Raw genomic sequence first — 26527 nt, 5'->3', positions numbered from 1 at the left:
TTTAATCAGAAGGGTTCAATCTCTCTCCTGTGCTAATTTGAAGCCGACACGACAAACGCGCTCAGAGGAGATAATGTTTGAAAAAAGGGGACTGTTTTTACACAACTTTTGTTTTGAAGGGGGAATTGCAAACTTCCTGTAGATTTTTGCTGGGGGTTGTCAGTGTATGAAATATAGGTCTAAGTGAGACCTACATAGAGGTTTTTGTTTCATGTCTCTACGACATTCCTACTGGGAGTTACAGGCCGTTTTGTCTGTGTTTTCTTCCTAGGGGGCGCTAGAGCGCAATTTTGAGTTTTGGGGTTTGTTTTTTTTGATTAGATCGCAATTTTTGCCAGTCCTGATGTGTGTCCAAATTTGGTGAGTTTTGAAGCATGTTAAGGGGTCAAATTACAGCTCAAAGAGGCGGCGGTATAATAATAAAACGCTAGAAATTCAATAGGGTCCTCTGTCCCTAATAACTCAACGTTGCTCAAACGTTAATGTCACACAACACAATACACAAAATAAACATGTAAAGCTCACTTTATGAAGTTATTCCTCATCCACGAATCCTTCGAATTCTTCTTCTTCAGTGTCCGAATTAAACAGTTGGGCGAATACGGCATCCAACATGCATCCGTCTCGTCGAAGTCATCATTAATGGAGTCAGTGTCGCTGCTGTTGTCCAGCAGTTCAGTGACAATTCCTGTCTTCCTGAAAGCTCGGACCACAGTTCAGACTGATATATCAGTCCAGGCATTTAGGATCCACTGGCAGATAGTGGTGTATCTCGTCCGGCGCTGTCTCCCTGTCTTGGTGAGCGTGTGTTCGCCTTCTGTCATCCGTGTTCTACTGCGTGACTGATCGCCTTGAGTTTAAACTCTACGTCGTAAGCGTGTCTCTTAGTAGGAGCCATTTTGGGGTCTTTACATAAACACACACATGGAAATGAAACGTCATATATCCCAGCATGCACCGCACGCTTCTTCTTCTACGGGGGCGGCTGTTTACCATAGAAGAAGAACTTCTTCTTCTCCGGGGGAAAAAGAAGTTGGCGGCTGTTTACCGTAGTTGCGAGACCTAAACTTTATGAAAATGAAGTTTAGGTTTGTTGTGGCTCAATATCGGTTCATATATAAGGCGCACCGGATTATAAGGCGCACTGTCAGCTTTTGAGAGGATTTTAGGTGCGCCTTATAGTGCGGAAAATACGGTAAGCTTAATACTTGCAACTTCTAAAAACCTTACATTTGTAATAAGAAACAGTTGAATTAATTCCCATCACATTTATAAATTAGAATAGGGTGCTAAACTGGAACATAGAGGAAGTGCCCTAAAATGAAGGGGCTGGTCGGATCTCTCGAAAAGGTGGCTCGCTGCGGTCAGACACATTTTACAACTGTCTGCATTACTTCATTTACAATAAATCAATAATCAACTGTTGCTGTTTACTAATGGATTTTACAATGGCCTATGTCAGAATTGAGATGCATCTGAAAATATATTATTTCCCTATTGACTATAGCAAATATTGTTTTTTTTCCGGACTTCAAGTCGCTACTTTTTTCCTACGCTTTGGACTCTGCGGCTTATAAATCGGTGCAAATAATTTATGGATTTTTCTTCGCTATTGGCCATAATGTTTTGTGTTCAACACCGACAACACCTAAACGGTGTGTTATGTGAAGTGAAGTGAAGTGAATTATATTTATATAGCGCTTTTCTCTAGTGACTCAAAGCGCTTTACAAAGTGTAACCCAATATCTAAGTTACATTTTTACATATGCTACAAAGACAACATATTTGATGTTGAATCTGATAAACTTTTTTTTTTTTTTGCAAATAATCATTAACTTTAGAATTTGATGCCAGCAACACGTGACAAAGAAGTTGGGAAAGGTGGCAATAAATACTGATAAAGTTGAGGAATGCTCATCAAACACTTATTTGGAACATCACACAGGTGAACAGGCAAATTGGGAACAGGTGGGTGCCATGATTGGGTATAAAAGTAGATTCCATGAAATGCTCAGTCATTCACAAACAAGGATGGGGCGAGGGTCACCACTTTGTCAACAAATGCATGAGCAAATTGTTGAACAGTTTAAGAAAAACCTTTCTCAAGCAGCTATTGCAAGGAATTTAGGGATTTCACCATCTACGGTCCGTAATATCATCAAAGGGTTCAGAGAATCTGGAGAAATCACTGCACGTAAGCAGCTAAGCCCGTGGCTGTACTGCATCAACAAGCGACATCAGTGTGTAAAGGATATCACCACATGGGCTCAGGAACACTTCAGAAACCCACTGTCAGTAACTACAGTTGGTCGCTACATCTGTAAGTGCAAGTTAAAACTCTCCTATGCAAGGCAAAAACCGTTTATCAACAACACCCAGAAACGCCGTCGGCTTCGCTGGGCCTGAGCTCATATAAGATGGACTGAAACAAAGTGGAAAAGTGTTCTGTGGTCTGATGAGTCCACATTTCAAATTGTTTTTGGAAACTGTGGACGTCGTGTTCTCCGGACCAAAGAGGAAAAGAACCATTCGGATTGTTATAGGCGCAAAGTTGAAAAGCCAGCATCTGTGATGGTATGGGGGTGTATTCGTGCCCAAGACATGGGTAACTTACATATCTAATGCTATTAATGCTGAAAGGTACATACAGGTTTTGGAGCAACATATGTTGCCATCCAAGCAACGTTACCATGGACGCCCCTGCTTATTTCAGCAAGACAATGCCAAGCCACGTGTTACATCAACGTGGCTTCATAGTAAAAGAGTGCGGGCACTAGACTGGCCTGCCTGTAGTCCAGACCTGTCTCCCATTGAAAATGTGTGGCGCATTATGAAGCCTAAAATACCACAACGGAGACCCCCGGACTGTTGAACAACTTAAGCTGTACATCAAGCAAGAATGGGAAAGAATTCCACCTGAGAAGCTTAAAAAATGTGTCTCCTCAGTTCCCAAACGTTTACTGAGTGTTGTTAAAAGGAAAGGCCATGTAACACAGTGGTGAACATGCCCTTTCCCAACTACTTTGGCACGTGTTGCAGCCATGACATTCTAAGTTAATTATTATTTGCAAAAAAAAAAAAGTTTATGAGTTTGAACATCAAATATCCTGTCTTTGTAGTGCATTCAATTGAATATGGGTTGAAAAGGATTTGCAAATCATTGTATTCCGTTTATATTTACATCTAACACAATTTCCCAACTCAAATGGAAACCGGGGTTGTAACTAAAACAATTCTTACTTACTAAACCGTCTCATGTGTGATGTCTGTAGGAGTGTTTTCATGCGTATTGTTTGTACGTGCTATCGTAGTGTAATCAAGTTGGCGTTTTTAGCATGAGCAAATATGCTAACACATTTACAAATGTCTGTGTTTGTATCATCAACTTACAATTGATTTTTTTTGTTGTTGTATTGTTTCAGTTTCGTAAATTCACCAACATGTTACCGTGGACTTATTGAGTCTGTTTCAGCTGATTGGAGAGCTAGCTTCCGTAACTAGTGGGTCCATGACGATGACTTTTGTTTCTTTGATCAGCCGTTTTACCGCCGTGTTACAGACAGTTTGGAAACAATTAAGGTCTGTAAAAAAAACATCGACAAAATCTGCGACCTATGGTCAAACTGGCCCCACTTTGGACTGGACTCTTACTATTATGTTGGATCCACTATGGACTGGACTCTCACAATATTATGTCAGACCCACTCGACATCCATTGCATTCGGTCTCCCCTAGAGGGGGGGGGGGGGGGATACCCACATATGCGGGCCTCTCCAAGGTTTCTCATAGTCATTCACATTGACGTCCCACTGGAGTGAGTTTTTCCTTGCCCTTATGTGGGCTCTGTACCGAGGATGTCTATGTGGCTTGTGCAGCCCTTTGAGACACTTGTGATTTAGGGCTGTATAAATAAACATTGATTGATTGATTGATTGATGGTCCGGTGCGGCTAATGTATGTAAGCATATTTATTTCCCCTAAAATCTGGTGGATGCGGCTTAAATACCAGGGCGTTCTATGGCCCGGAAATCAAAGTAAATAATAATCAGACCAATTAGGTGAAATTGGATAGCTAGTGGTTGGGAATCAAAATGCTAACAAAACATCATGACACACTGTACAGTAAGTAATTTTGTCAGGGTCATGCTCAAGGGCACCGCAACCTTTTACACGTTGGCGAAAATGAGACCTTCCACAAAGCAGACTGAAGGTACTATTTATCCCTTGTATTGTTAAATGTACAGTTTTGACTGATGTACTGTGGAAGGTCCATGGTCAGATGTACAATTATTCACTTCCCATATTATTATTCCCGTAACAGATTGAAACTGTCCCCAAATAAAGTTAAAGTTAAAAAGTTAAAGTCCCAACGATAGTCACACACACACTAGGTGTGGTGAAATGATCCTCTCCATTTGACCCATCCCCTTGTTCACCCCCTGGGAGGTGAGGGGAGCAGTGAGCAGCAGCGTTGGCCGCGCTCGGGAATCATTTTGGTGATTTAACCCCCAATTCCAACCCTTGATGCTGAGTGCCAAGCAGGGAGGCAACGGCTTCCATTTTTATAGTCTGTATACAACATTCATTAACTTTTCTAAAGGTGTAAAACGAAAATAATAAATCCTGTAGTTTCCCTTAACTTAAATGACCACCTTGCATAAACTTTAGGGCTAAAAGCCAGTTGGATTGTGCTAAATCACTTCTTTCTTTTTTTAAGGTGTAAGAATAATTTAACCAAAAGAATAAGCTGTTGTTAAGTTTGACGCCTAGGTAGGGATGTAACGATATGACAATTTTGTATCAGTGTAATCTTGACCAAAAGGATCAACGTTGTATCATTATTATCAAGGTATTGTTTTTATTTTTATTTTTATTTTTATTTTTTTTATTAATCAATCAACAAAACAATACACAACAACACCAATGCAACAATGCAATCCAATTCCAAAACCAAACCCGCCCCAGCAACATTAAGAACAACAATAAACAGAGCAATTGAGAGAAATTGAGGACACACAAATCCAAATGTAGTGAAACAAAAATGAACATTAACGACAACAGCATCAATATTAGTAACAATTTCAAGATAGCAGTGATTAAAAAAACCCTCATTGATATCATCATTAAAAACATTAATAAAAAAAAACTAAAAAAAACTAGAAATGAACAATAGTGTTGTTGAATGTGCTCAAAAGGTACTGTTTTATATAGAGATGTCTTTATTATATATTATTGCCGATATCCGATATTCCGATATTGTCCAACTCTTAATTACCGATTCCGATATCAATCAATACCGATATATACAGTCGTGGAATCAACACATTATTATGCCTAATTTTGTTGTGATGCCCCGCTGGATGCATTAAACAATGTCACAAGGTTTTCCAAAATAAATCAACTCAAGTTATGGAAAAAAACAACAACATGGCACTGCCATATTTATTATTGAAGTCACAAAGTGCATTATTTTTTTTTAACATGCCTCAAAACAGCAGCTTGGAATTTGGGACATGAGGTTGGGGTGTATATCGTAGCGTCCCGGAAGTGTTAGTGCTGCAAGGGGTTCTGGGTATTTGTTCTGTTGTGTTTATGTTGTGTTACGGTGCGGATGTTCTCCCGAAATGTGTTTGTCATTCTTGTTTGGTGTGGGTTCACAGTGTGGCGCATATTTGTAACAGTGTTAAAGTTGTTTATACGGCCACCCTCAGTGTGAGCTGTATGGCTGTTGACCAAGTATGCCTGGCATTCACATGTGTGTGTGACAAGCCGTAGATATTATGAGATTGGGCCGGCACGCAAATGCAGTGCCTTTAAGGCACGCCCCCAATATTGTTGTCTGGGTGGAAATCGGGAGAATGGTTGCCCCAGGAGATTTTCGGGAGGGGCACTGAAATTCGGGAGTCTCCGGTGAAAATCGGGAGTGTTGGCAAGTATGACTGGGAGACGCAACTGCTCTGTACTTGTCCCTATGTCCGTGTACCACTCCGTACAGCGGCGTGTTAAAAAGTCATACATTTTACTTTTTGATACCGATAATTTCCGATATCACATTTTAAAGCATTTACCGGCCGATAATATCGGCAGTCCGATATTATCGGACATCTCTAGTATTATACATACATTGAAATCTTTTGACCAACTGTTTATCTATTTAAATAAATAGACACACTGTTAGAAAACCCACTATTTTGCATTGTTTGTGTTTTTTATGCTGCACTGATAGTGTTTAAGTCTTAGGTTTCATTGTTTTAAAAATTGGCTTGTACTGTAGCCTTTTAAGATTTATCTAAATTAAAAGTCTGTAACAAAATCTGTTATTTATTATGTCTGGAGGGCGTTGAGACATCCTACTCTGTGCATCGGTCCTTGAACGCACCATAAAAATACCTCCATCTCGTATAGAACGAGAACAGCTTGTATGTTCAATGTGCAGAACTGAATATCTTAGTTGCTCAGACAGCAACATGTTTATGTAAGATTACATTATATATGTTGTTTCTCAATAGAGAAAGTTGTTAATGTCTCTTGTTTTCATGTTAGCACTCAAGCTAGCCAGCTGGCGCCAGTCAGTCCGTGAGTTGATCTCAGTGCAGTTTTCGTTTTTTTTTATCAAGAATTTGAATTCATAAAGGTAATTTACCATGAATTGATTAACGTGGACCCCGACTTAAACTAGTTGAAACACGTATTCGGGTGTTACCATTTAGTGGTCAATTCTACGGAAAATGTACTGTACTGTGCAGTCTACTAATAAAAGTCTCAATCAATCAATCAATACAAAGTATCAGAGTTTTACCTCGGTTATCATTAATACCGTTTATGGTAACATCCCTACGCCTAGCATATGTAGCTAACAGCTAGTTAGATTCCATAAACACACGTCATGCTTTTTCTTACCAACATTCTGTAACTGTCATAAGTGTAAGAACAAATTCACCACTGTTCATTTTAAAATACATTTTATGTACCGATTGATTATTTTAAAACTTTCAACAATAAATTGTCTTTCACATTAACGTTGAGGCCTAGAATGTATGGCTAACTGCTCTTGGATGGCATAAACACACCTCATGTTTTTTTTTTTTCTTCCCCCAGCTTATTTTAACTGTAATACAAGCACAGCAATAACAAAATGTTAACATTAACAGTTAAAAAAAAAAAAAACCATGTACTTTCCCTTAATTTGAATGGTCCCACAATGGCCGACTATCTTATACATTACTTAAATACTTTAGTGCCTTAAGGCTAGTTGGTTTGTGTTGGATCACTTTTTTATTTTTTATCTTTACATTCTTCACTCTCGTAAAAGTGTAAGAATAAGTCAACCACTGTTAATTCTCAAACTTTAAAGACTAAAATTGTAAGCTCGCAATAACTTTGACGCCTCGAATACATGGCTAACGGGTAGTTGGATCACATTTTTTGGAACCATTCTTTACCTGCAATACAGAAGAATAACAGTAACAAGATTTCAATATTAACCGTTAAAATAATACCTTGTGTACTCGCCCTTAACTTTAATAATGCACAATAGCCGCCTACTTTAGCATACACTTTAGTGACTTGATGGATTGAAAACATTTAAAATACATTATTCAACTGCCATGAAAAAGTAAGAATAAGTTAACCACTGTTAATTCTCACACTTTAAAGCAGTGTTTTTCAACCTTTTTTGAGCCAAGGCACATTTTTTTCATTGAAAAAATGCGGAGGCACACCACCAGCAGAAATCATTAAAAAACTAAACTCAGTTGACAGTAAAAAGTCGTTGTTGCAATTGTTGGATATGACTTTAAAGCATAACCAAGCATGCATCACTATAGCTCTTGTCTCAAAGTAGGTGTACTGTCACCACCTGTCACATCACGCTGTGACTTATTTTGAGTTTTTTTGCTGTTTTCCTGTGTGTAGTGTTTTAGTTCTTGTCTTGCGCTCCTATTTTGGTGGCTTTTTCTCTTTTTTTGGTATTTTCCTGTTGCAGTTTCATGTCTTCCTTTGAGCGATATTTCCCGCATCTACTTTGTTTTAGCACTCAAGAATATTTCAGTTTGTTTTTATTGTTGATTGTAATGTCATGTTTGGATGCACTTTGTGGACACTGTCTTTGCTCCACAGTAAGTCTTTGCTGTCGTCCAGCATTCTGTTTTTGTTTACTTTGTAGCCAGTTCAGTTTTAGTTTTGTTCTGCATAGCCTTCCCTAAGCTTCAATGCCTTTTCTTAGGGGCACTCACCTTTTGTTTATTTTTGGTTTAAGCATTAGTTACCTTTTTAACTGCACACTGCCTCCCACTGTTTCCGACATCTACAAAGCAATTAGCTACCGGCTGCCACCTACTGATATGGAATAGTATTACACGGTTACTCTGCCGAGCGCTAGACAGCACCGACACTCAGGAACAACACATAATTTGCAGACTATAAAAACAAATTACATAATCTCCCACGGTACACCAGACTGTGTTTTTCAACCACTGTGCCGCGGCACACTAGTGTGCCGTGGCACAGTGGTTGAAAAACACTGCTTTAAAGAATGAATCGTGAACTCACATTAACTTTGACGCCTAGTTAGTTACATCAAAGTGTAATAAACAGCAACAACATAATGTCAATGTAGAGAGTTAAAACAATAAATTGTTTACTTTAATGACACAATCAACGCCTATAAAATATACAGTTGTAAGCCAGTTGGATTGTATAAACACGTCAAACATTATGGGTTTTTTTGACGTTCTTTAACTGTAAAGTGTGAAGAATTAAACCCACTGTTGTTATTAAAAATTAAATGATTACATTGTTAACTTGCTCTTAATTTTGAAGTTTAGCATTTATGGCTCAAAGCTTGTTGGATCCTATGAAAGTGAATTTGCACTTTAAGAACAAGTATACAAATAATGTAACCGCTTAATATTAAAACAGTTTCAAACTTTCCAGGGTGCATTCCGTTAAAGTTAAAGTTAAAGTACCACTGATAGTCACACACACACTAGGTGTGGTGAAATTACCCTTTGCATTTGACCCATCCCCTTTTTCCACCCCTTTGGAGGTGAGAGGAGCAGTGAGCAGCAGCGGTGGCTGCGCTCAGGAATAATTTTGGTGATTTTTAGTTAGTGTTTTGTTGTTGGCTTATTGTGCCACGTTGTACTGAGCAGCCAGGACAGAGATGCATTTTTTTAACACTTTATGTTCCATTTGCTGCTCTATGGTTGTCGTCTCGTCCAATAGATGAACTGATTAATATTTCAACATTGAAAAAATAACAGATCAAAAATCCTGTCTTTTTAAAAAAAACAAATACTAAAAAAGGCGGCAACAATTAGTCAATATCATCGACATAAATTATTTTAAAAAATCATCAACAATGATTTATCGTATTAATAGACCGACTGGAATGTTTGTGTTCACACTTGTATTCCTTTTGGTAAATAATTGCAGCAAAATAACACTAAAAATTTTTTTTTTTTTTTTTTTTGCACGGAATGTCATATTTACATGACACCTTGCATTTTAAGTATGTGGATTTATGTTTTACATTGTTAATATATGTGTGCAATAAAATAAAACAGTTTGTTTATCATTAATTAATATTAACTATAATGGGTTCTAAAAAATGAATGAAAAACTTAAATTCAAACTCCAACATAATCGACATCGATCATAAAAATTCATTGACATAAGTGTGTTATTCTATTGACAGGAATGTTTGTGTTTACACTTTTATTCCTTTAGGTAAATAATTGCTGCTAAATAACCCCAACAGCACTGGACAAAATAATTGTTTTGCGCGGAATGTCATGTTTACAGGAGACCTTGCATTTTAAGTCTGTTGATTTATTTTGTTTTATTTATTTTGTGGAATAAAACAAAAACATTTGTTTCTCAGTCATTTGCATTTACCATATTAGGTTCTAAAAATGAGTTGAAAGACTCAGAGTCAAACTCCAATGTGTACATCAGATCATAAACAATACTCTGAGTAGTCGAATCATCAAAAAAAATAATATCGCTAACTAGTTGACTAATCAAAAAAATGATCGCCTGGCTAGTCGACTAATCGTAAAAATAATCGCTGATTAGTTGACTGTTAAAATAATCATTAGTCACAGCCCTAAAGAGAACCCTTGTGTAAATGTTGCTGTTCTTAAGTTATTTTTCAATCATCAGCCATGTTGTACTGAACAGCCAGGACATGGATGTTTTGTTTTTTTCCCACTTGGCTATGTTTCCCTTTTTGCTTCTGTGCTCGCCTTCACTTGAACCCCTCTTTGGAGTGGTGACATCACAGAAAAATAATTAGAAAAAAACAATCCTATAAATGTACAAAAAAAGCAATGTTTTCTGGGACTTTGTGGTTAAATCCTCAATTGTTTGACTTCAGAGGTCCCACTGTATTTTTTTTATAGTGTGGACTAATCGAAAAAACAATCGCTTGACCAGTCGACTAATCGTAAAAATAATCGCTGATTAGTCGACTGTTAAAATAATCATTAGTTGCAGCCCTTAAAAGAACGCGGTTCACTTCCTTGTGTAAATGACGCTGTTCTTAAATTATTTTTCAATTACCAGCCATATTGTACTGACCAGCCAGGACATGGATGTTTGTTTTTTTTACCACTTGGCTGTGTTTCTCACTTTTTGCTTCTGTGCTCGCCTTCACTTGAACCCCTCTTTGGAGTGGTGACATCACAGAAAAATAATTAGAAAAAAACAATCCTATAAATGTACAAAAAAAGCAATGTTTTCTGGGACTTTGTGGTTAAATCCTCAATTGTTTGACTTCAGAGGTCCCACTGTATTTTTTTTATAGTGTGGACTAATCGAAAAAAATAATCGCTTGACCAGTCGACTAATCGTAAAAATAATCGCTGATTAGTCGACTGTTAAAATAATCATTAGTTGCAGCCCTTAAAAGAACGCGGTTCACTTCCTTGTGTAAATGACGCTGTTCTTAAATTATTTTTCAATTACCAGCCATATTGTACTGACCAGCCAGGACATGGATGTTTGTTTTTTTTACCACTTGGCTGTGTTTCTCACTTTTTGCTTCTGTGCTCGCCTTCACTTGTACCCCTCTTTGGAGTGCTGACATCACAGAAAAATCAAAACAAAAAAACAATCCTATAAATGCGCAAAAAAAGCAATGTTTTCTGGGACTTTGTGGTTAAATCCTGAATTGTTTGACTCCAGAGGTTCCACTGTATTTTTTCTATAGTGTGGACTAATCGTAAAAATAATCGCTTGACCAGTCGACTAATCGTAAAAATAATCGCTGATGTAATCGTTTCCCTTTTTGCTACTGTGCTCGCCATCACTTGTACCCCTCTGTGGAGTGGTGACATCACAGAAAAAGCAATAAAAAAAAAAAAACAATCCTACAAATGCGCAAAAAAAGCAATGTTTTCTGTGACTTTGTGGTTAAATCCTGAATTGTTTGACTTTAGAGGTTCCACTGTATTTGTTTTAATAGTGTGGACTAATTGTAAAAATAATCGCTTGACCAGTCGACTAATCGTAAAAATAATCGCTGATTAGTCGACTGTTAAAATAATCATTAGTTGCAGCCCTAAAAAGAACGCGGTTCGCTTCCTTGTGTAAATGTTGCTGTTCTTAAGTTATTTTTTCAATCATCAGCCATGTTGTACTGAACAGCCAGGACATGGATGCTTTTTTTACCACTTGGCTATGTCGCAATATGTTTCCCTTTTTGCTTCTGTGCTCGCCTTCACTTGTACCCCTCTGTGGAGTGCTGACATCACAGAAAAATCAATAAAAACAAAACAATCCTATAAATGCGCAAAAAAAGCAATGTTTTCTGGGACTTTGTGGTTAAATCCTGAATTGTTTGACTTCAAAGGTTCCACTGTATTTTTTTTATAGTTTGGACTAATCGTAAAAATAATCGCTTGACCAGTCGACTAATCGTAAAAAATAATCGCTGATTAGACGACTGTTAAAATAATCATTAGTTGCAACCCTAAAAAGAATGCGGTTCACTTCCTTGTGTAAATGTTGCTGTTCTTAGGTTATTTTTCAATTATCAGCCATGTTGTACTGAACAGACAGGACATGGAGGTTTTTGGTTTTTTTACCACTTGGCTTTGTTTCCCTTTTTGCTTCTGTGCTCGCCTTCACTTATACCACTCTTTGAAGTGGTGACATCACAGAAAAAGTAAAAAAAAAAACAATCCTATAAATGCGTAAAAAAAGCAATGTTTTCTGGGACTTTGTGGTTAAATCCTGAATTGTTTGACTTCAGAGGTTCCACTGTATTTAATTTTTTTGTTTTATAGTGTGGACTAATCGTAAAAATAATCGCTTGACCAGTCGACTAATCGTAAAAATAATTGCTGATTAGTCGACTGTTAAAATAATCATTAGTCACAGCCCTAAAGAGAACGCGGTTCACTTCCTTGTGTAAATGTTGCTGTTCTTAAGTTATTTTTTCAATCATCAGCCATATTGTACTGAACAGCCAGGACATGGATGCTTTTTTTACCACTTGGCTATGTCGCAATATGTTTCCCTTTTTGCTTCTGTGCTCGCCTTCACTTGTACCCCTCTTTGGAGTGGTGACATCACAGAAAAAGAAAAAAAAAGAAATAATAGTAATCCTATAAATGAACAAAAAAAGCAATGTTTTCTGGGACTTTGTGGTTAAATCCTGAATTGTTTGACTCCAGAGGTTCCACTGTTTTTTTTTGTTTTGTTTTTTATAGTGTGGACTAATCGTAAAAATAATCGCTTGACCGGTCGACTAATCGTAAAAATAATCGCTGATTAGTTGACTGTTAAAATAATCATTAGTCACAGCCCTAAAGAGAATGCGGTTCACTTCCTTGTGTAAATGTTGCTGTTCTTAAGTTATTTTTTCAATCATCAGCCATATTGTACTGAACAGCCAGGACATGGATGTTTTTTTTTACCACATGGCTACGTTTGCCTTTTTGCTTCTGTGCTCGCCTTCACTTGTACCCCTCTGTGGAGTGGTGACATCACAGAAAAATCTAAATCTATAAATGCACAAAAAAAGCAATGTTTTCTGGGACTTTGTGGTTAAATCCTGAATTGTTTAACTTCAGAGGTTCCACTGTATATTTTTTATAGTGCGGACTAATCGTAAAAATAATCGCTTGACCAGTCGACCAATCGTAAAAATAATCGCTGATTAGTCGACTGTTAAAATAATCATTAGTTGCAACCCTAAAAAGAACGGGGTTCACTTCCTTGTGTAAATGTTGCAGTTTTTAAGTTATTTTTTCAATCATCAGCCATATTGTACTGAACAGCCAGGACATGGATTTTTTTTTTTTTTTTCCCACTTGGCTATGTTTCTCACTTTTTGCTTCTGTGCTCACCTTCACTTGTACCCCTCTTTGGAGTGGTGACATCACAGAAAAAGCAACAAAAAAAAAAATCCTAAAAATGCACAAAAAAAGCAATGTTTTCTGGGACTTTGTGGTTAAATCCTGAATTGTTTGACTCCAGAGGTTCCACTGTTTTTTGTTGTTGTTTTTTTATAGTGTGGACTAATCGTAAAAATAATCGCTTGACCGGTCGACTAATCGTAAAAATAATCGCTGATTAGTCGACTGTTAAAATAATCATTAGTGGCAGCCCTAAAAAGAACGTGGTTCACTTCCGTGTGTAAATGTTGCTGTTCTTAAATTATTTTTCAATTATCAGCCATATTGTACTGAACAGCCAGGACATGTTTTTTGTTTTGTTTTTACCACTTGGCTATGTTTCACTTTTTGCTTCTGTGCTCGCCTTCACTTGTACCCCTCTTTGGAGTGGTGACATCACAGAAAAATCTAAACAAAAAAACAATCCTATAAATACACAAAAAAAGCAATGTTTTCTGGGACTTTGTGGTTAAATCCTGAATTGTTTAACTTCAGAGGTTCCACTGTATATTTTTTATAGTGCGGACTAATCGAAAAAATAATCGCTCGACCAGTCGACTAATCGTAAAAATAATCGCTGACGTAATCGTTTCCCTTTTTGCTTCTGTGCTCGCTAGAAATACCAATAAAAAAAACCCAAAACAATCCTATAAATGCGCAAAAAAAAAAAAAGCAGGGACTTTGTGGTTAAATCCTTTGACTTCAGAGGTTCCACTGTATTTTTTTCTCTTCTAGTGTGGACGTGACACACTTAAGCCCACACAATGCTGAGCTTTATGCGACACCTGCCGCTTTTGTTTACATCAGCCATCTCCCCTTAAATGCATGCCGACGCCACATGTAGACTACACGTGCGACAGATGTGGGGGGTTAGTGGCCCATTCCTGTCTTTTGTTTTAAGAAGGAAACCTGTCAGGAAAAGATTGTGTGCAGAGCAGGAAGTTCTCATGCGTTCTCTCTTGACGCTTCAATTAGGATTCCCCCCATTCTTATTTTTCGGTTTCTCCAATTGTGTCCTGCCAGCGTTTACACTGCCTCGACACACGCCACACCCAGCAAGCCACAATGATCGCCATAGACTCGAAATGCATTTTTTTGGGGCGCTGACACTTGCTAGGAACCGAGAAAGGGACTCGCCATATGCAAACATCTGGAGCATCTGGAATGTCTCGGAGTGCGGCCGCTCACGCTAATACCACGCATGCAGCGAATTAAAGCAGTCGTGAAAATTGCACAGAGGAGTTGTGTAACTCTAAAAGGCTTTGTGTGGTTTTAAAAGTGTTGCAAGGCTGCAGGTTGCCAAATTCAAAAATGTTTGTGAAAATAACCCAACCATCACTTTCTTGTGACCCAATGATAGGCTCCTTTTTTGGGGGGGTGCAGTTACATCCACTCGGGTAAAAAGTCAAGAAGTAGTCATACCTACATGAAAACCTTCAAGAAAAGGGGACGCGATGTCGAGAAAAAGCCACTCCAGACGTGCGTAAAATGCGGGCTTAAGCTCCCCCCTTCCAAATCCAAAGTGTGACTCAGGCTGCCGTGCACATCCTCACAGCAGAGTAGTGCGGAAATTATGATTATTATTATTTTTTTTTTTCTTAAAAGAGGAAGAAAAAGGGGGATGGTTTGAAGGAAAAGCGAGAGAAAAAGGTCCTCAGTGTGGAGCTCACATTCCGACTGAGGAGGGGGAAAAAAAAAAAAAAGGAGGCGCAACTTTTGCGGGGAGAAAAGAAGCGGTGCCCCCACAATCCTCCTTTAACAGCCCATTCTCCACCCTTACCTTAATAGTCCCGTCCATTTCGCGCAACTTTCAGTGGACTCCGACGGTATCCCAAACATGACACGCTCCTGAATTAATTCCAACCCCAGTCCTGGTATGTGTGGCGCAGAGAAAGACACACTTTTTTTTTTCTTTTTTTTTCTTCCTCTTCTTCTTCTTCTTTCTTTTCTTTCCTCACTAAATTTGGGAAGTGAAGTCACCGCCGCCACCACCACCTCCTCCACTGCTGCTGCTGCTGCTGCTGCAGAGGAAGGTTGAGAGAAGGAAGCTGTGTGTCACCCAAAGCCCTGCCTTCAAAAAAAAAAAAAAAAAAAAAGAAGCAGGATACTGTCCTGAGGAGATAAGCAGGCAAAACAATTGAGTGTCCACTTTTTTTTTAAGCTGGGAAATATTTACAGGATGACAGCCTGCTGTGGAAAAATCTTGTGGCCTTTTTTTTTTTTTTTTTTGCCTTCCCAGAAGTAGTTTAATATGGATGACCAACCGCAAACGTACTTTCAGCATCCAAAAAAAAATAGTTTACAGCGATAGGAAGGTGCAGTAAATCCCATGAAGATGACAAATCTGAGCACCTATAGGAACTACTTGTTGCAATATTTCTTGCCCTTACAAGCCTCCACGTCAAGGTGAAGACTTCCCAAAAGATGCCATAAATTACCTTCAACCATTCAGAACCCAACCACACTAAACGTCTGCTCTACACATGTGTGAAGCAGCAGGCACCGCACCGTTTATTGTTATTCATATTTTTTATTATAGCTTTTCTGGGGTGCCCCCCCCCCCCCCCCCCCCTCCCACATCTCCACCCCCGAGTTTTTTTTCTTTCTGTCTTTCCTTTAAAAGTGCCCCCATTTCAGCTGCAATTTAAAAAAATAAAAAAAAGTCCACTTTCTGCATGGAATTCCAAATGTCCAATTTTCTGTATGGAGTTCTAAAAACGTGTTCTCATATGGAACTCAGTAGAGAAAACAATCAAATATCTCCACAGACTTTTATGTGAAACACTTTTTTTTTTTTTTACAGAAAACGAATTTTCTCTCCAAAGTTAAGCATGAAAATGGTGCACGTTCTCTATTTTTGGAGTTCTTCATTAAAATGATTTAGTTTCTCTACAGAGTTATGCCTGAAAAACTAATTTCCCTCTACGACATTCTCTGCGAAAAATGTCAATTTTCTGTATGGAGTTCTGTATTAAAATGTAAAATTCCTCTGTGGAATTCTATATCCATCCATCCATCCATCCATCCAATTCTATATTAAAACCATAAATATTCTCTTTGTAGTATTGCATTAAAATTGTTTCTTTAAGGCTTTCTATCCAAAAAATTACATTTTCCACAAGGATACCTGCATGAAAAGTAGCTTTTTGTTTACAAAGTTCTTCACGAAAAACATAACTGGAGTTTCAACTGAAAAATGACACTTTTCTTTATGGAGTTCTGTATTAAAATGTAAAATTCCTCTGTGGAATTCTATATTAAGACCATACATATTATATGTGGAGTATTGCATTAAAATGGTTTCTTTAAGGTTTTCTATCCAAAAAATTACATTTTCCACAAGGATACCTGCATGAAAAGTAGGTTTTTGTTTACAAAGTTCTTCTCGAAAAACATAACTGGAGTTTCAACTGAAAAATGACACTTTTCTCTATGGAGTTCTGTATTAAAATGTAAACTTCCTCTGTGGAATTCTATATTAAAACCATAAATATTATATGTGGAGTATGGCATTAAAATGGTTTCTTTAAGGTTTTCTATCCAAAAAAATTACATTTTCCACAAGGAATACCTGCATGAAAAGTAGCTTTTCGTTTACAAAGTTCTTCAAGAAAAAACATAACTTTGGAGTTTCAACTGAAAAATGACACTTTTCTCTATGGAGTTCTGTATTAAAATGTAAACTTCCTCTGTGGAATTGTATATTAAGACCATAAATATTATATGTGGAGTATTGCATTAAAATGGTTTCTTTAAGGTTTTCTATCCAAAAAATTACATTTTCCACAAGGATACCTGCATGAAAAGTAGCTTTTTGTTTACAAAGTTCTTCACGAAAAACATAACTGGAGTTTCAACTGAAAAATGACACTTTTCTCTATGGAGTTCTGTATTAAAATGTAAACTTCCTCTGTGGAATTCTATATTAAAACCATAAATATTATATGTGGAGTATGGCATTAAAATGGTTTCTTTAAGGTTTTCTATCCAAAAAAATTACATTTTCCACAAGGATACCTGCATGAAAAGTTGCTTTTCGTTTACAAAGTTCTTCACGACAAACATAACTTTGGAGTTCCAACTGAAAAATGACACTTTTCTCTATGGAGTTCTGTATTAATATGTAAACTTCCTCTGTGGAATTCTATATTAAAACCATAAATATTATCTGTGGAGTATTACGTTAAAGTTGTTTCTTTAAGGTTTTCTCTGTAAAAAAGTACATTTTCCACAAGGACACCTGCATGAAAAGTTTCTTTTTGTTTACCAAGTTCTTCACGAAAAACATAACTTCAGAGTTTTCTCCTTGGAGTTCTGTGTTAGAATGGTATTTATTTCTATGGAGTTCTGTAATACAATGCAACCGTTCTCTGTGGAATTCTATATTATATTAAAGTAATGCATTTAAAATATTTTTTCTCCATTTTTTTTCTGTACAACAATTACATTTTCTTAATTGACTTTTATGTGAAAAACTTTAATTTTTCAACACGGAGACCCGCATGGGAAAAAAAAAGCTTTTTGTTTCCAAAGTTCATCACGAAAAAAATAACTTAGGAGTTCTATGTGAAAATGGCAGTTGTCAGTGAGTTTTACCCCCAAAAAATGGCAGTTTTCTCTATGAAGTTCTCTATTAAAGCATCAACTTCCTCAGTGGAGTTCTGTATGAAAAGATTAGTTCCTTTTTTTCTTGGATAAAATGTGTTGAAATGTCAAATTTCTCTATGGAGTTTTGTATGAAAAATCATGACAAATTATAATTTTCTCCGACAAAAGTTCGTAACGAAAAACATTTTTTTCTCTACAAAGTTGTATGCGAAAAATTTTCCTTGGGGTTTTGTGTAAAAATGTCAAATTTCCTTAGGAGTTCTGTATGAACATTGTCTAGTTTCTCTATGGAGTTTTGCCTAACAAAACACTTATTCAGTGAGATTTACACAAAAAAATTGCAGTTTTCTCTATGAAGTTCTCTATTAAAACATCAACTTCCTCAGTGGAGTTCTGTATGAAAAAATGAGTTCCTTTTTTTCTTGGATAAAATGTGTTAAAATGTAAAATTACTCTATGGAGTTTTGCATAAAAAAACATGACAAATTATAATTTTCTCCGACAAAAGTTCGTAACGAAAAACATTTTTTTCTCTACAAAGATGTATGCGAAAAAAATTTCCTTGGAGTTTTGTGTAAAAATGTCACATTTCCTTAGGAGTTCTGTATGAACATTGTCTAGTTTCTTTATGGAGTTTTGCGTAACAAAACACTTATTCAGTGAGTTTTACACAAAAAAAATGGCAGTTTTCTCTATGAAGTTCTCTATTAAAGCATCAACTTCCTCAGTGGAGTTCTATACGAAAAAATTAGTTCCTTTTTTTCTTGGATAAAATGTGTTAAAATGTCAAATTTCTCTACGGAGTTTTGTATGAAAAAACATGACAAATTATCATTTTCTCCGACAAAAGTTCTTAACGAAGAACATTTTTTTCTCTACAAAGTTGTATGCGAAAAATTTTCCTTGGAGTTTTGTGTAAAAATGTCAAATTTCCTTAGGAGTTCTGTATGAACATTGTCTAGTTTCTCTATGGAGTTTTACCTAACAAAACACTTATTCAGTGAGTTTTACACAAAAAAAATGGCAGTTTTCTCTATGAAGTTCTCTATTAAAGCATCAACTTCCTCAGTGGAGTTCTGTATGAAAAAATTAGTTCCTTTTTTTCTTCGATAAAAGGTGTTAAAATATCAAATTTCTCAATGGAGTTTTGTATGAAAAAACATGACAAAGTTGTATGCGAAAAATTTTCCTTGGAGTTTTGTGTAAAAATGTCAAATTTCCTTAGGAGTTCTGTATGAACATTGTCTAGTTTCTCTATGGAGTTTTGCCTAACAAAACACATATTCAGTGAGTTTTACACAAACAAATGGCAGTTTTCTCTATGAAGTTCTCTATTAAAACATCAACTTCCTCAGTGGAGTTCTGAATGGAAACATGACTTCCTTTTTTTCTTGGATATTTGTACTATTTTCAAAGATGAAAACACACAGGATTTTTAATGAATTCACAATTTAATTCATTGTACAAAGCCAAAGAAAAATAGATATTGACATGTTATAGCTACTTATTGATTGTTGCAACTTGCCAGCCAGCTCAAAGTAGAGCTACATTTTGACAGCGTGGGCCAGTCTGTCTGCTCCCCTCTTGGGGGTCTGGCGGGGCTCAGGGCCCCACCCTTGGGACCACCACATCTGGATCCTGCTAAGGGTCAAGGCTTCTCCTGCCTGAGGCCAGCTCAGACTTGTATAATTAAGGGAGACACCTTGTTTAACTCTTTGGTGACTACACTGAGAGACCCCATCCCCTGTTTTTAGTAGATTCCATCATTTGCTTCAATTCGATGTCCCCAAAAAGGTTAGGGGGGCGTTTCATTAAAACACTTATTGCCGTTTGTGTAAGTATTTTTCTCATAACATGTAATCCTGTTAAATATTTAGCACACTTACAAAATGTGGTGAAAGACGATCCAACCAATAAGACAAGTAAAAAATAGAACAACAAGGCCTATTAGGGCAGTGTTTTTCAACCTTTTTTGAGCCAAGGCACATTTTTTTTCATTGAAAAAATGCAGCCGATACTGACAGTAAAAAATTGTTCTGGCAATTGTTGGATATGACTTTAAAGCATAACCAAGCATGCATCACTATAGCTCTTGTCTCAAAGTAGGTGTACTGTCACCACCTGTCACATCACGCCGCGACTTATTTAGAATTTTTTGGTGTTTTCCTGTGTGTAGTGTTTTACTTCTTGTCTTTTGGTGGCTTTTCCTGTTTTGTTGGTATTTTCCTGTGGCAGTTCCATGTCTTCCCTGAGCGCTATTCTCTGCACCCGCTTTGTTTTATCAATTAAGACTATTTCAGTTGTTTTCATCCTTCTTTGTGGAGACATTGTTGATTGTCACGTCATGTACGGGATGTACATTGTGGACACGGTCTGCTGCTCCACACGCTGTAAGTCTTTGCTGTCGTCCAGCATTCTATTTTTCTTTATTTTGCAGCCAGTTTGGTTTTAGATTCGTTCTGCATAGCCTTCCCTAAGCTTCAATGCCTTTTCTTGGGGTCACTCGCCTTCTGTTTATTTTTGTTTTAAGCATTAGACACCTTTTTACCTGCACACTGCCTCCCGCTGTGATTACGACAAAGCAATTAGCTACCTGCTGCCACCTACTGATGTGGAAGAGTATTACACGGTTATTCTTCCGAGCTCCAGACAGCACAGACAATCAACAACGGCACATTATTTGCGGATTATAATTACTGCTTTGCAAAAAACATGTTTAACCCATTTAGGTGAAATTACATAATCTCCCACGGCACACCAGACTGTTTCTCACGGCACACCTGTGTGCCGCGACACAGTGGTTGAAAGACACTGTATTCGGGTGGCTGCATGGGGGTCTTACTGTACCATTACCGATGAGCCATAATGAAACCAGTGGTAACAAACATTTTGGAAGGCCAATAAACAGATGCAAGCTGGTTTACACAGTCAACCACAGAACATCTGGCTCGACGCTGGCTGCAAGTAGACAGCCAGCAGACATGTCTTCCTCTGTGTACACACACAAACACAAACACACACACATATTAAGACATGCAGTCGTGCTTCTGCATGCAAAAACCCGGCTGGGCAGAAGAGAGAATTGTCAGCCTATAGAAGGATGGAGAGTAGTAACATTGTCCTTTATTACACAAGGCACTGTACTAAGTTATGAGATGCGCCTGCCTTTCATTCTTCACATCACGCCTGTCCAGTCTGGAGTCCAAATACCCTGAAAAAAGTGGCGTCTGCAGCACGTATGCTGCACAAACTGTCTGCTCACCCCTCCTCTCCTCTCCTCTCGCTTCAGGCCATAATTAATTTGAGATTTATTTTTATTGGAGAGTTCCAGTCTCGCCTGGCCTTAACCAAACAAAACCCAAATGCTTGGACCGTGGAGTCTTTTGAAGGATGGAGGGGGGAGGGTGGAGGGGGGGTGCACATGTCTTCTATAGTTGTGCCACATTCTGAGCAATACTTGAATGTCTGCGATGTGAGTGTGCACGCACAAAAATGTCAACCTGGCATCCAGCTCTCGGCGTGACCAATGTGCAGTAAAATGAAAAAAAAAAAAAAAGCATATGTGACTGCAATGCTGCAATTTGACAAATAAAAACAGATTCACAGTGTCCACCGTATCAAAGCCCCTCCTTTTAAACAAAGATGTTTTTACGTTTTTTTTTTTAGATTTTTGTTAACTCGTGATTAATCACAAAATAACATTTGTCATGTATACAGGCAGATTAATCACATATGTGAGGAGACTGTTGTGCTCCCTGGCTAATTTCCCTCCAAAATAAACCCTGACAAGACTTGATATAAAACTGTTATCAAGTTCTGAGCAAATAAATAAAATGCATTCATTTAAAGAAATAAAATAAAATAAAATAAAGTCTGCCTTTATGACATTCTGACACAAAATGTCATTTGTGTACAAATATCAGTCTCCTTGTTTTAGTTTATTTAAATTATGCAGGTGAGTTATGGCCTGTGATTAATCATGACGAATCTAAATTCAAAAGTGTGATTAAGCTGTTTTAAAAAAATAAAAAAAAACATTTGACAGCACACATTTCTTTTAACCTTTATTCAGAATTTAACACACATTGTAACATTGTTTTGCTGCAGGGGAGGAAGGGAAATAGTTGTTTGCTGATTTCAACTAACTGCACAAAAAGTCAGATTAAAACCCAGATAAAAATGATATTTGATATGATAAACAGCCTGTGCATGTACTCTTATGGCTTTTTAATTGTAATAATATTATTTTCATTATTATGATTGCTATTAATTGTTGCTATTACATTTAAGCCATGAATATTATTCTGCTGGCAAATATTTTAATAAGATGAAATAAAAAATAATGCAAATATTGCTTAAAAAATACAATATTTTTAATATAAAAGCAAAAACTAGGGGGTGGAGTCACATCCATCATCAAAATCGATTCATAATTTTCAAATATCGTTTTTTTGTTTTGAGAATCATTTTTGAAAAGGAGGTTTTGTAGGCCATTTCAGGCTTACGTATACGTCTTATGTCAGCAGCCAAGAAGAGATTTGGTAAAAAGGTTTTATCATCATTCATGTACCAAATTATATATACCCAGAATCAGTTTGAACCCATTGTGTTGGATAGGGAATTGAATGGAATCAAATAATAAAATAATACATTTTATGGTATTCATACTACAGTATATTATACCCTAACAACCAACAATATTTGCTTTAGATATTATACTTATTGTAATTGTATTTTATAATATATTAAAAAATATATAATAAAATCCAAAAATAGCATTGTAATTCGAACAATAGTTATCATTATTTATCATTTTAATATGTGTACTATGACCCTTTCATAGCACTTTGTTACTGGAGTTGCTCATTCAAAAACGAGTCCACCTGTCGAAAAGGGGAGGTGCTGTCTTACCTTGACGTACGACGACGTGTCGGGGACAGTTTGGAACATGACGGAAACGACACCCAAGGGTGCTGCTGGGTGTCCAATAGTGAGTGCGGCGGGTGTCTGACCTTTAAAGGGTATAAGACAAGTCATTTTTAAGGGAGAAATATTTTTAACGCAACTTTAAAACTTGTTGCAGGTTTTATTCGAGTGTCGCCAACATGGGTGAATTGTTTGCGGTGGCCCTCAGGGTACGTGTGTGTGTGTGTGTGTGCGTGTGTGTGTGTGTGTGTGTGTGGACTTTGGCCTCGTGCATGCACCCCCAACCCCCATCACGCCCCCCCTCCCAGTCCCCTCAAGCTTAGCACATATTGAAGCACTTTTCGCTTTAATAAGTGCAGCTTACAAAGTCTAGGGTGAAAGGGCACTAAGAGGACGGTCCCTCCTTTTTGAGACTGTTGCACATGCTTTTATCAGACCAGTGGTTTTATTTAGGGAAGGAAGCTGCATAAAAAGTTGTTAAAAAAAGAAAATGAAATAGTGTCCACCATCTCACACAATTTAGCGCTGGGTGAACTTCTAACAATAACCATATTTTTCCTCCTGTGCTCAGGTGTTGCTCCTCCTCCCCCTCCCCATGATGAGGACTTATCAGTGGGAACGTGGCATGTACCCCCCCCCCCTCCCCAAATGCATCCATTCTCGCTGCAAAAGGAGCCCCGGCATCTGCAGCCAATTAAGCAGGGCAGCTCTGGTGAGTAACGGCATGGACCTTCCTCCGAGACACCCCCGTGGGCCGGGACCCCTCTAGTGTTACATTTTAAGCATCTTACCTTGCTGTTATCCATCATGGGCGAGACGAGCCCACTCGTTCTCAGCGAATACCCTACGTGCTTTACATCCACTCTTTAAATAGTACAACTAACCGGCAATAGGTGCGCACCGCCTGACATTTCCATATTCATCCGCCGCTCACCTGTTCTCAAGGCGTCGCTGCAGGAGGTGTCACTGCCCCTTTTCTGCTCGCGCAATTAAGGGAGAAAAAAAAAGTAGTCCTCCTCCACGCGTGGATTTTTTCCCCTCCTTTCTCTGTGAGCTATTTAGTCGAAAGCTGAGCAGCGACGATGAATGGAAATGTTCCTAAGATGAGAGGGAGAAGTAATGCGGCCAATGGGCAGCGAGAGAAAAACCTCCCCTTGTCTGGACTGCTCTGAGGCCAGTCAAGCGTGAAATAACACACACACACACACATATGCACAGACACACACACACACCGCTGCCTAAATCTGTTTCATAAAGTTGTTTATTTATGTATTTATTTCACAGGGACAAGACAATTAAACATTGCTACCCATAGGTAACCGATGTCAAAGTACATAAGACTTCTACACTGCAAAAATTCAGTGTTCAAAAACAAGAAAAAATATATATACAAAAATTAGGGGTATTTTATTTGAACTAAGCAACATTATCTGCCAATACAACAAGAAAATTCGGCTTGTCAAGACTTTCCAAAAGGAGTCAAATTAGCTAACCTCAATGAGCCCAAAAATACCTTAAAATAAGTATATTCTCACTAATAACAAGTGTACTACTATATGAGTACGTATTTTCTATTGTTTCATTGAAAATAAAACAGCAAAGTCCATTTGGCTGTCATCTGTTTTAATTGTGTCAAAGTCATGATTTTTTTTTTTCATGCTTGAAATAAGAAATTATTACTTTAAAAAAGTAGTTTTATACTTGTGAGTGTTAATGACACAGCTTTGCAACAGTTGATATTCTAGTTTCAAGCATGTTTTACTCAATATAGGTCATAAAATCTCAGCAACAAGCTGTAATATCTTACTGAGATCATTTAGGACCAAAACCCTTAAAACAGTGGTTCTCAAATGGGGGTACGCGTACCCCTGGGGGTACTTGAAAGTATGCCAAGGGGTACGTGAGATTTTCTGGAAATATTCTAAAAATAGCAACAATTCAAAAATCCTTTATAAATATATTTATTGAATAATACTTCAACAAAATATGAATGTAAGTTCATAAAATGAACATCAAATCAAGTAGGCTATTCCATTCATTACAATGCAACAATGCAATATTCAGTGCTGACAGCTAGATTTTATTGTGGACATGTTCCATAAATATTGATGTTAAAGATTTCTTTTTTTGTGAAGAAATGTTTAGAATTAAGTTCATGAATCCAGATGGATCTCTATTACAATCCCCAAAGAGGGCACTTTAAGTTGATGATTACTTCTATGTGTAGAAATATTTATTTATAATTTAATCACTTGTTTATTTTTCAACAAGTTTTTAGTTATTTTTACATCTTTTTTTTCCAAATAGTTCAAGAAAGACCACTACAAATGAGCAATATTTTTGCACTGTTATACTATTTAATAAATCAGAAACTGATGACATAGTGCTGTATTTTACTTCTTTATCTCTTTTTTTCAACCAAAAATGCTTTGCTCTGATTAGGGGGTACTTGAATTAGAAAAAATGTTCATAGGGGGTACATCACTGAAAAAAGGTTGAGAACCACTGCCTTAAAACAAGTAAAACACTCTAACATAAAATCTGCTTAGTGAGAGGAATTATCTTATCAGACAGAAAATAAGCAAATATCACCCTTATTTGAGATATTTAATCTTAGATTTCAGTTTTTGCAGTGTAGCCACAGGCTAATTTGCAACCCTTGTCCCTGGTTAGGCTTTTAAAGAAAAGTTGAGAAACGTATGTGAAACATACAAAAGGATTAAGACAAGTACAAAAATAAAAACACATTAAAAATACTTGGCCCCATTTGTCCACACTACATCCAGTTCTAGTGCTCGCACTTCTGATTTTCCTTAAGTTCTCTCCACGCTCATTTGTTTCCTTGCTGGCTTCTTTATTTAAAGTTATGGACGTCTTAGTACCTCAACTTACAATCTTAATTGGTTCTGTGACGGAGCTCTTAACTCCAAACATATGTATCTCAAATCGTCGCCCATTGAAATAAACTGAAGTCAATTTAATCTGTGCTTGGCCCCTCAAAATAGCAAGATTTTAACATGTAACATGCCTTTTATGAATAAATATGAATAAATATTGTAAATATATTGTATATAATATAGTGTCCCGATACCAATATTTTGGTACCGGTACCAAAATTATTTCGATACTTTTCGGTAATTTTCTAAATAAAGGGGACCACAAAAAATTGCATTATTGTCTTTATTTTAACAAAAAATTTTAGGGTACATTATACATATGTTTCTTATTGCAAGTTTGTCCTTAAATAAAATAGTGAACATACAAGACAACTTGTCTTTTATTAGTAAGTAAACAAACAAAGGCTCCTAATTTAGCTGCTGACATATGCAGTAACATATTGTATCATTTATCACTCTATTATTTTGTCAAAATTATTAAGGACAAGTGGTAGAAAATGAATTATTAATATACTTGTTCATTGACTGTTAATATCTGCTTAATTTCTCTTTTAATATGTTCTATCTACACTTCTGTTAAAATGTAATAATCTCTTATTATTCTGTTGTTTGATGATTTACATTCGTTTTGGATGATACCACACATTTGGGTATCAATCCGATATCAAGTAGTTACAGGATCATACATTGGTC

The 26527-nt window shown here is 37.0% G+C and overlaps 1 protein-coding gene across 5 annotated transcripts in view; it reads right to left on the bottom strand.

Annotated features, from left to right (window-relative positions):
* The window catches only part of fli1 (Fli-1 proto-oncogene, ETS transcription factor), a 107510-nt gene extending 83488 nt beyond the window's left edge, over positions 1-24022 (bottom strand). The window contains exons 1-2 of one of the 5 annotated variants that reach the window (XM_061972713.2): positions 23872-24022; positions 22923-23023 (exon numbers count right to left, since the gene is read on the bottom strand). In XM_061972713.2, the coding sequence (XP_061828697.1) occupies positions 22923-22961 (39 nt within the window). In that variant the 5' untranslated portion in view covers positions 22962-23023; positions 23872-24022. Of the gene's footprint in view, positions 1-15183; positions 15842-22922; positions 23024-23728; positions 23816-23871 lie in introns of those variants that run through there. The other 4 variants (XM_061972711.1, XM_061972712.2, XM_061972715.1 and 1 more) reach the window with 4 other exon arrangements.
* Between the last annotated feature and the right edge of the window lie 2505 nt (positions 24023-26527).

Source organism: Nerophis lumbriciformis, linkage group LG17, assembly GCF_033978685.3.
Source record: "Nerophis lumbriciformis linkage group LG17, RoL_Nlum_v2.1, whole genome shotgun sequence".
NCBI classification, from domain to species: Eukaryota; Metazoa; Chordata; class Actinopteri; order Syngnathiformes; family Syngnathidae; genus Nerophis; species Nerophis lumbriciformis.
Note: the sequence above shows the minus strand (reverse complement) of the source record. Positions and strands in the feature narration are given on the sequence as shown.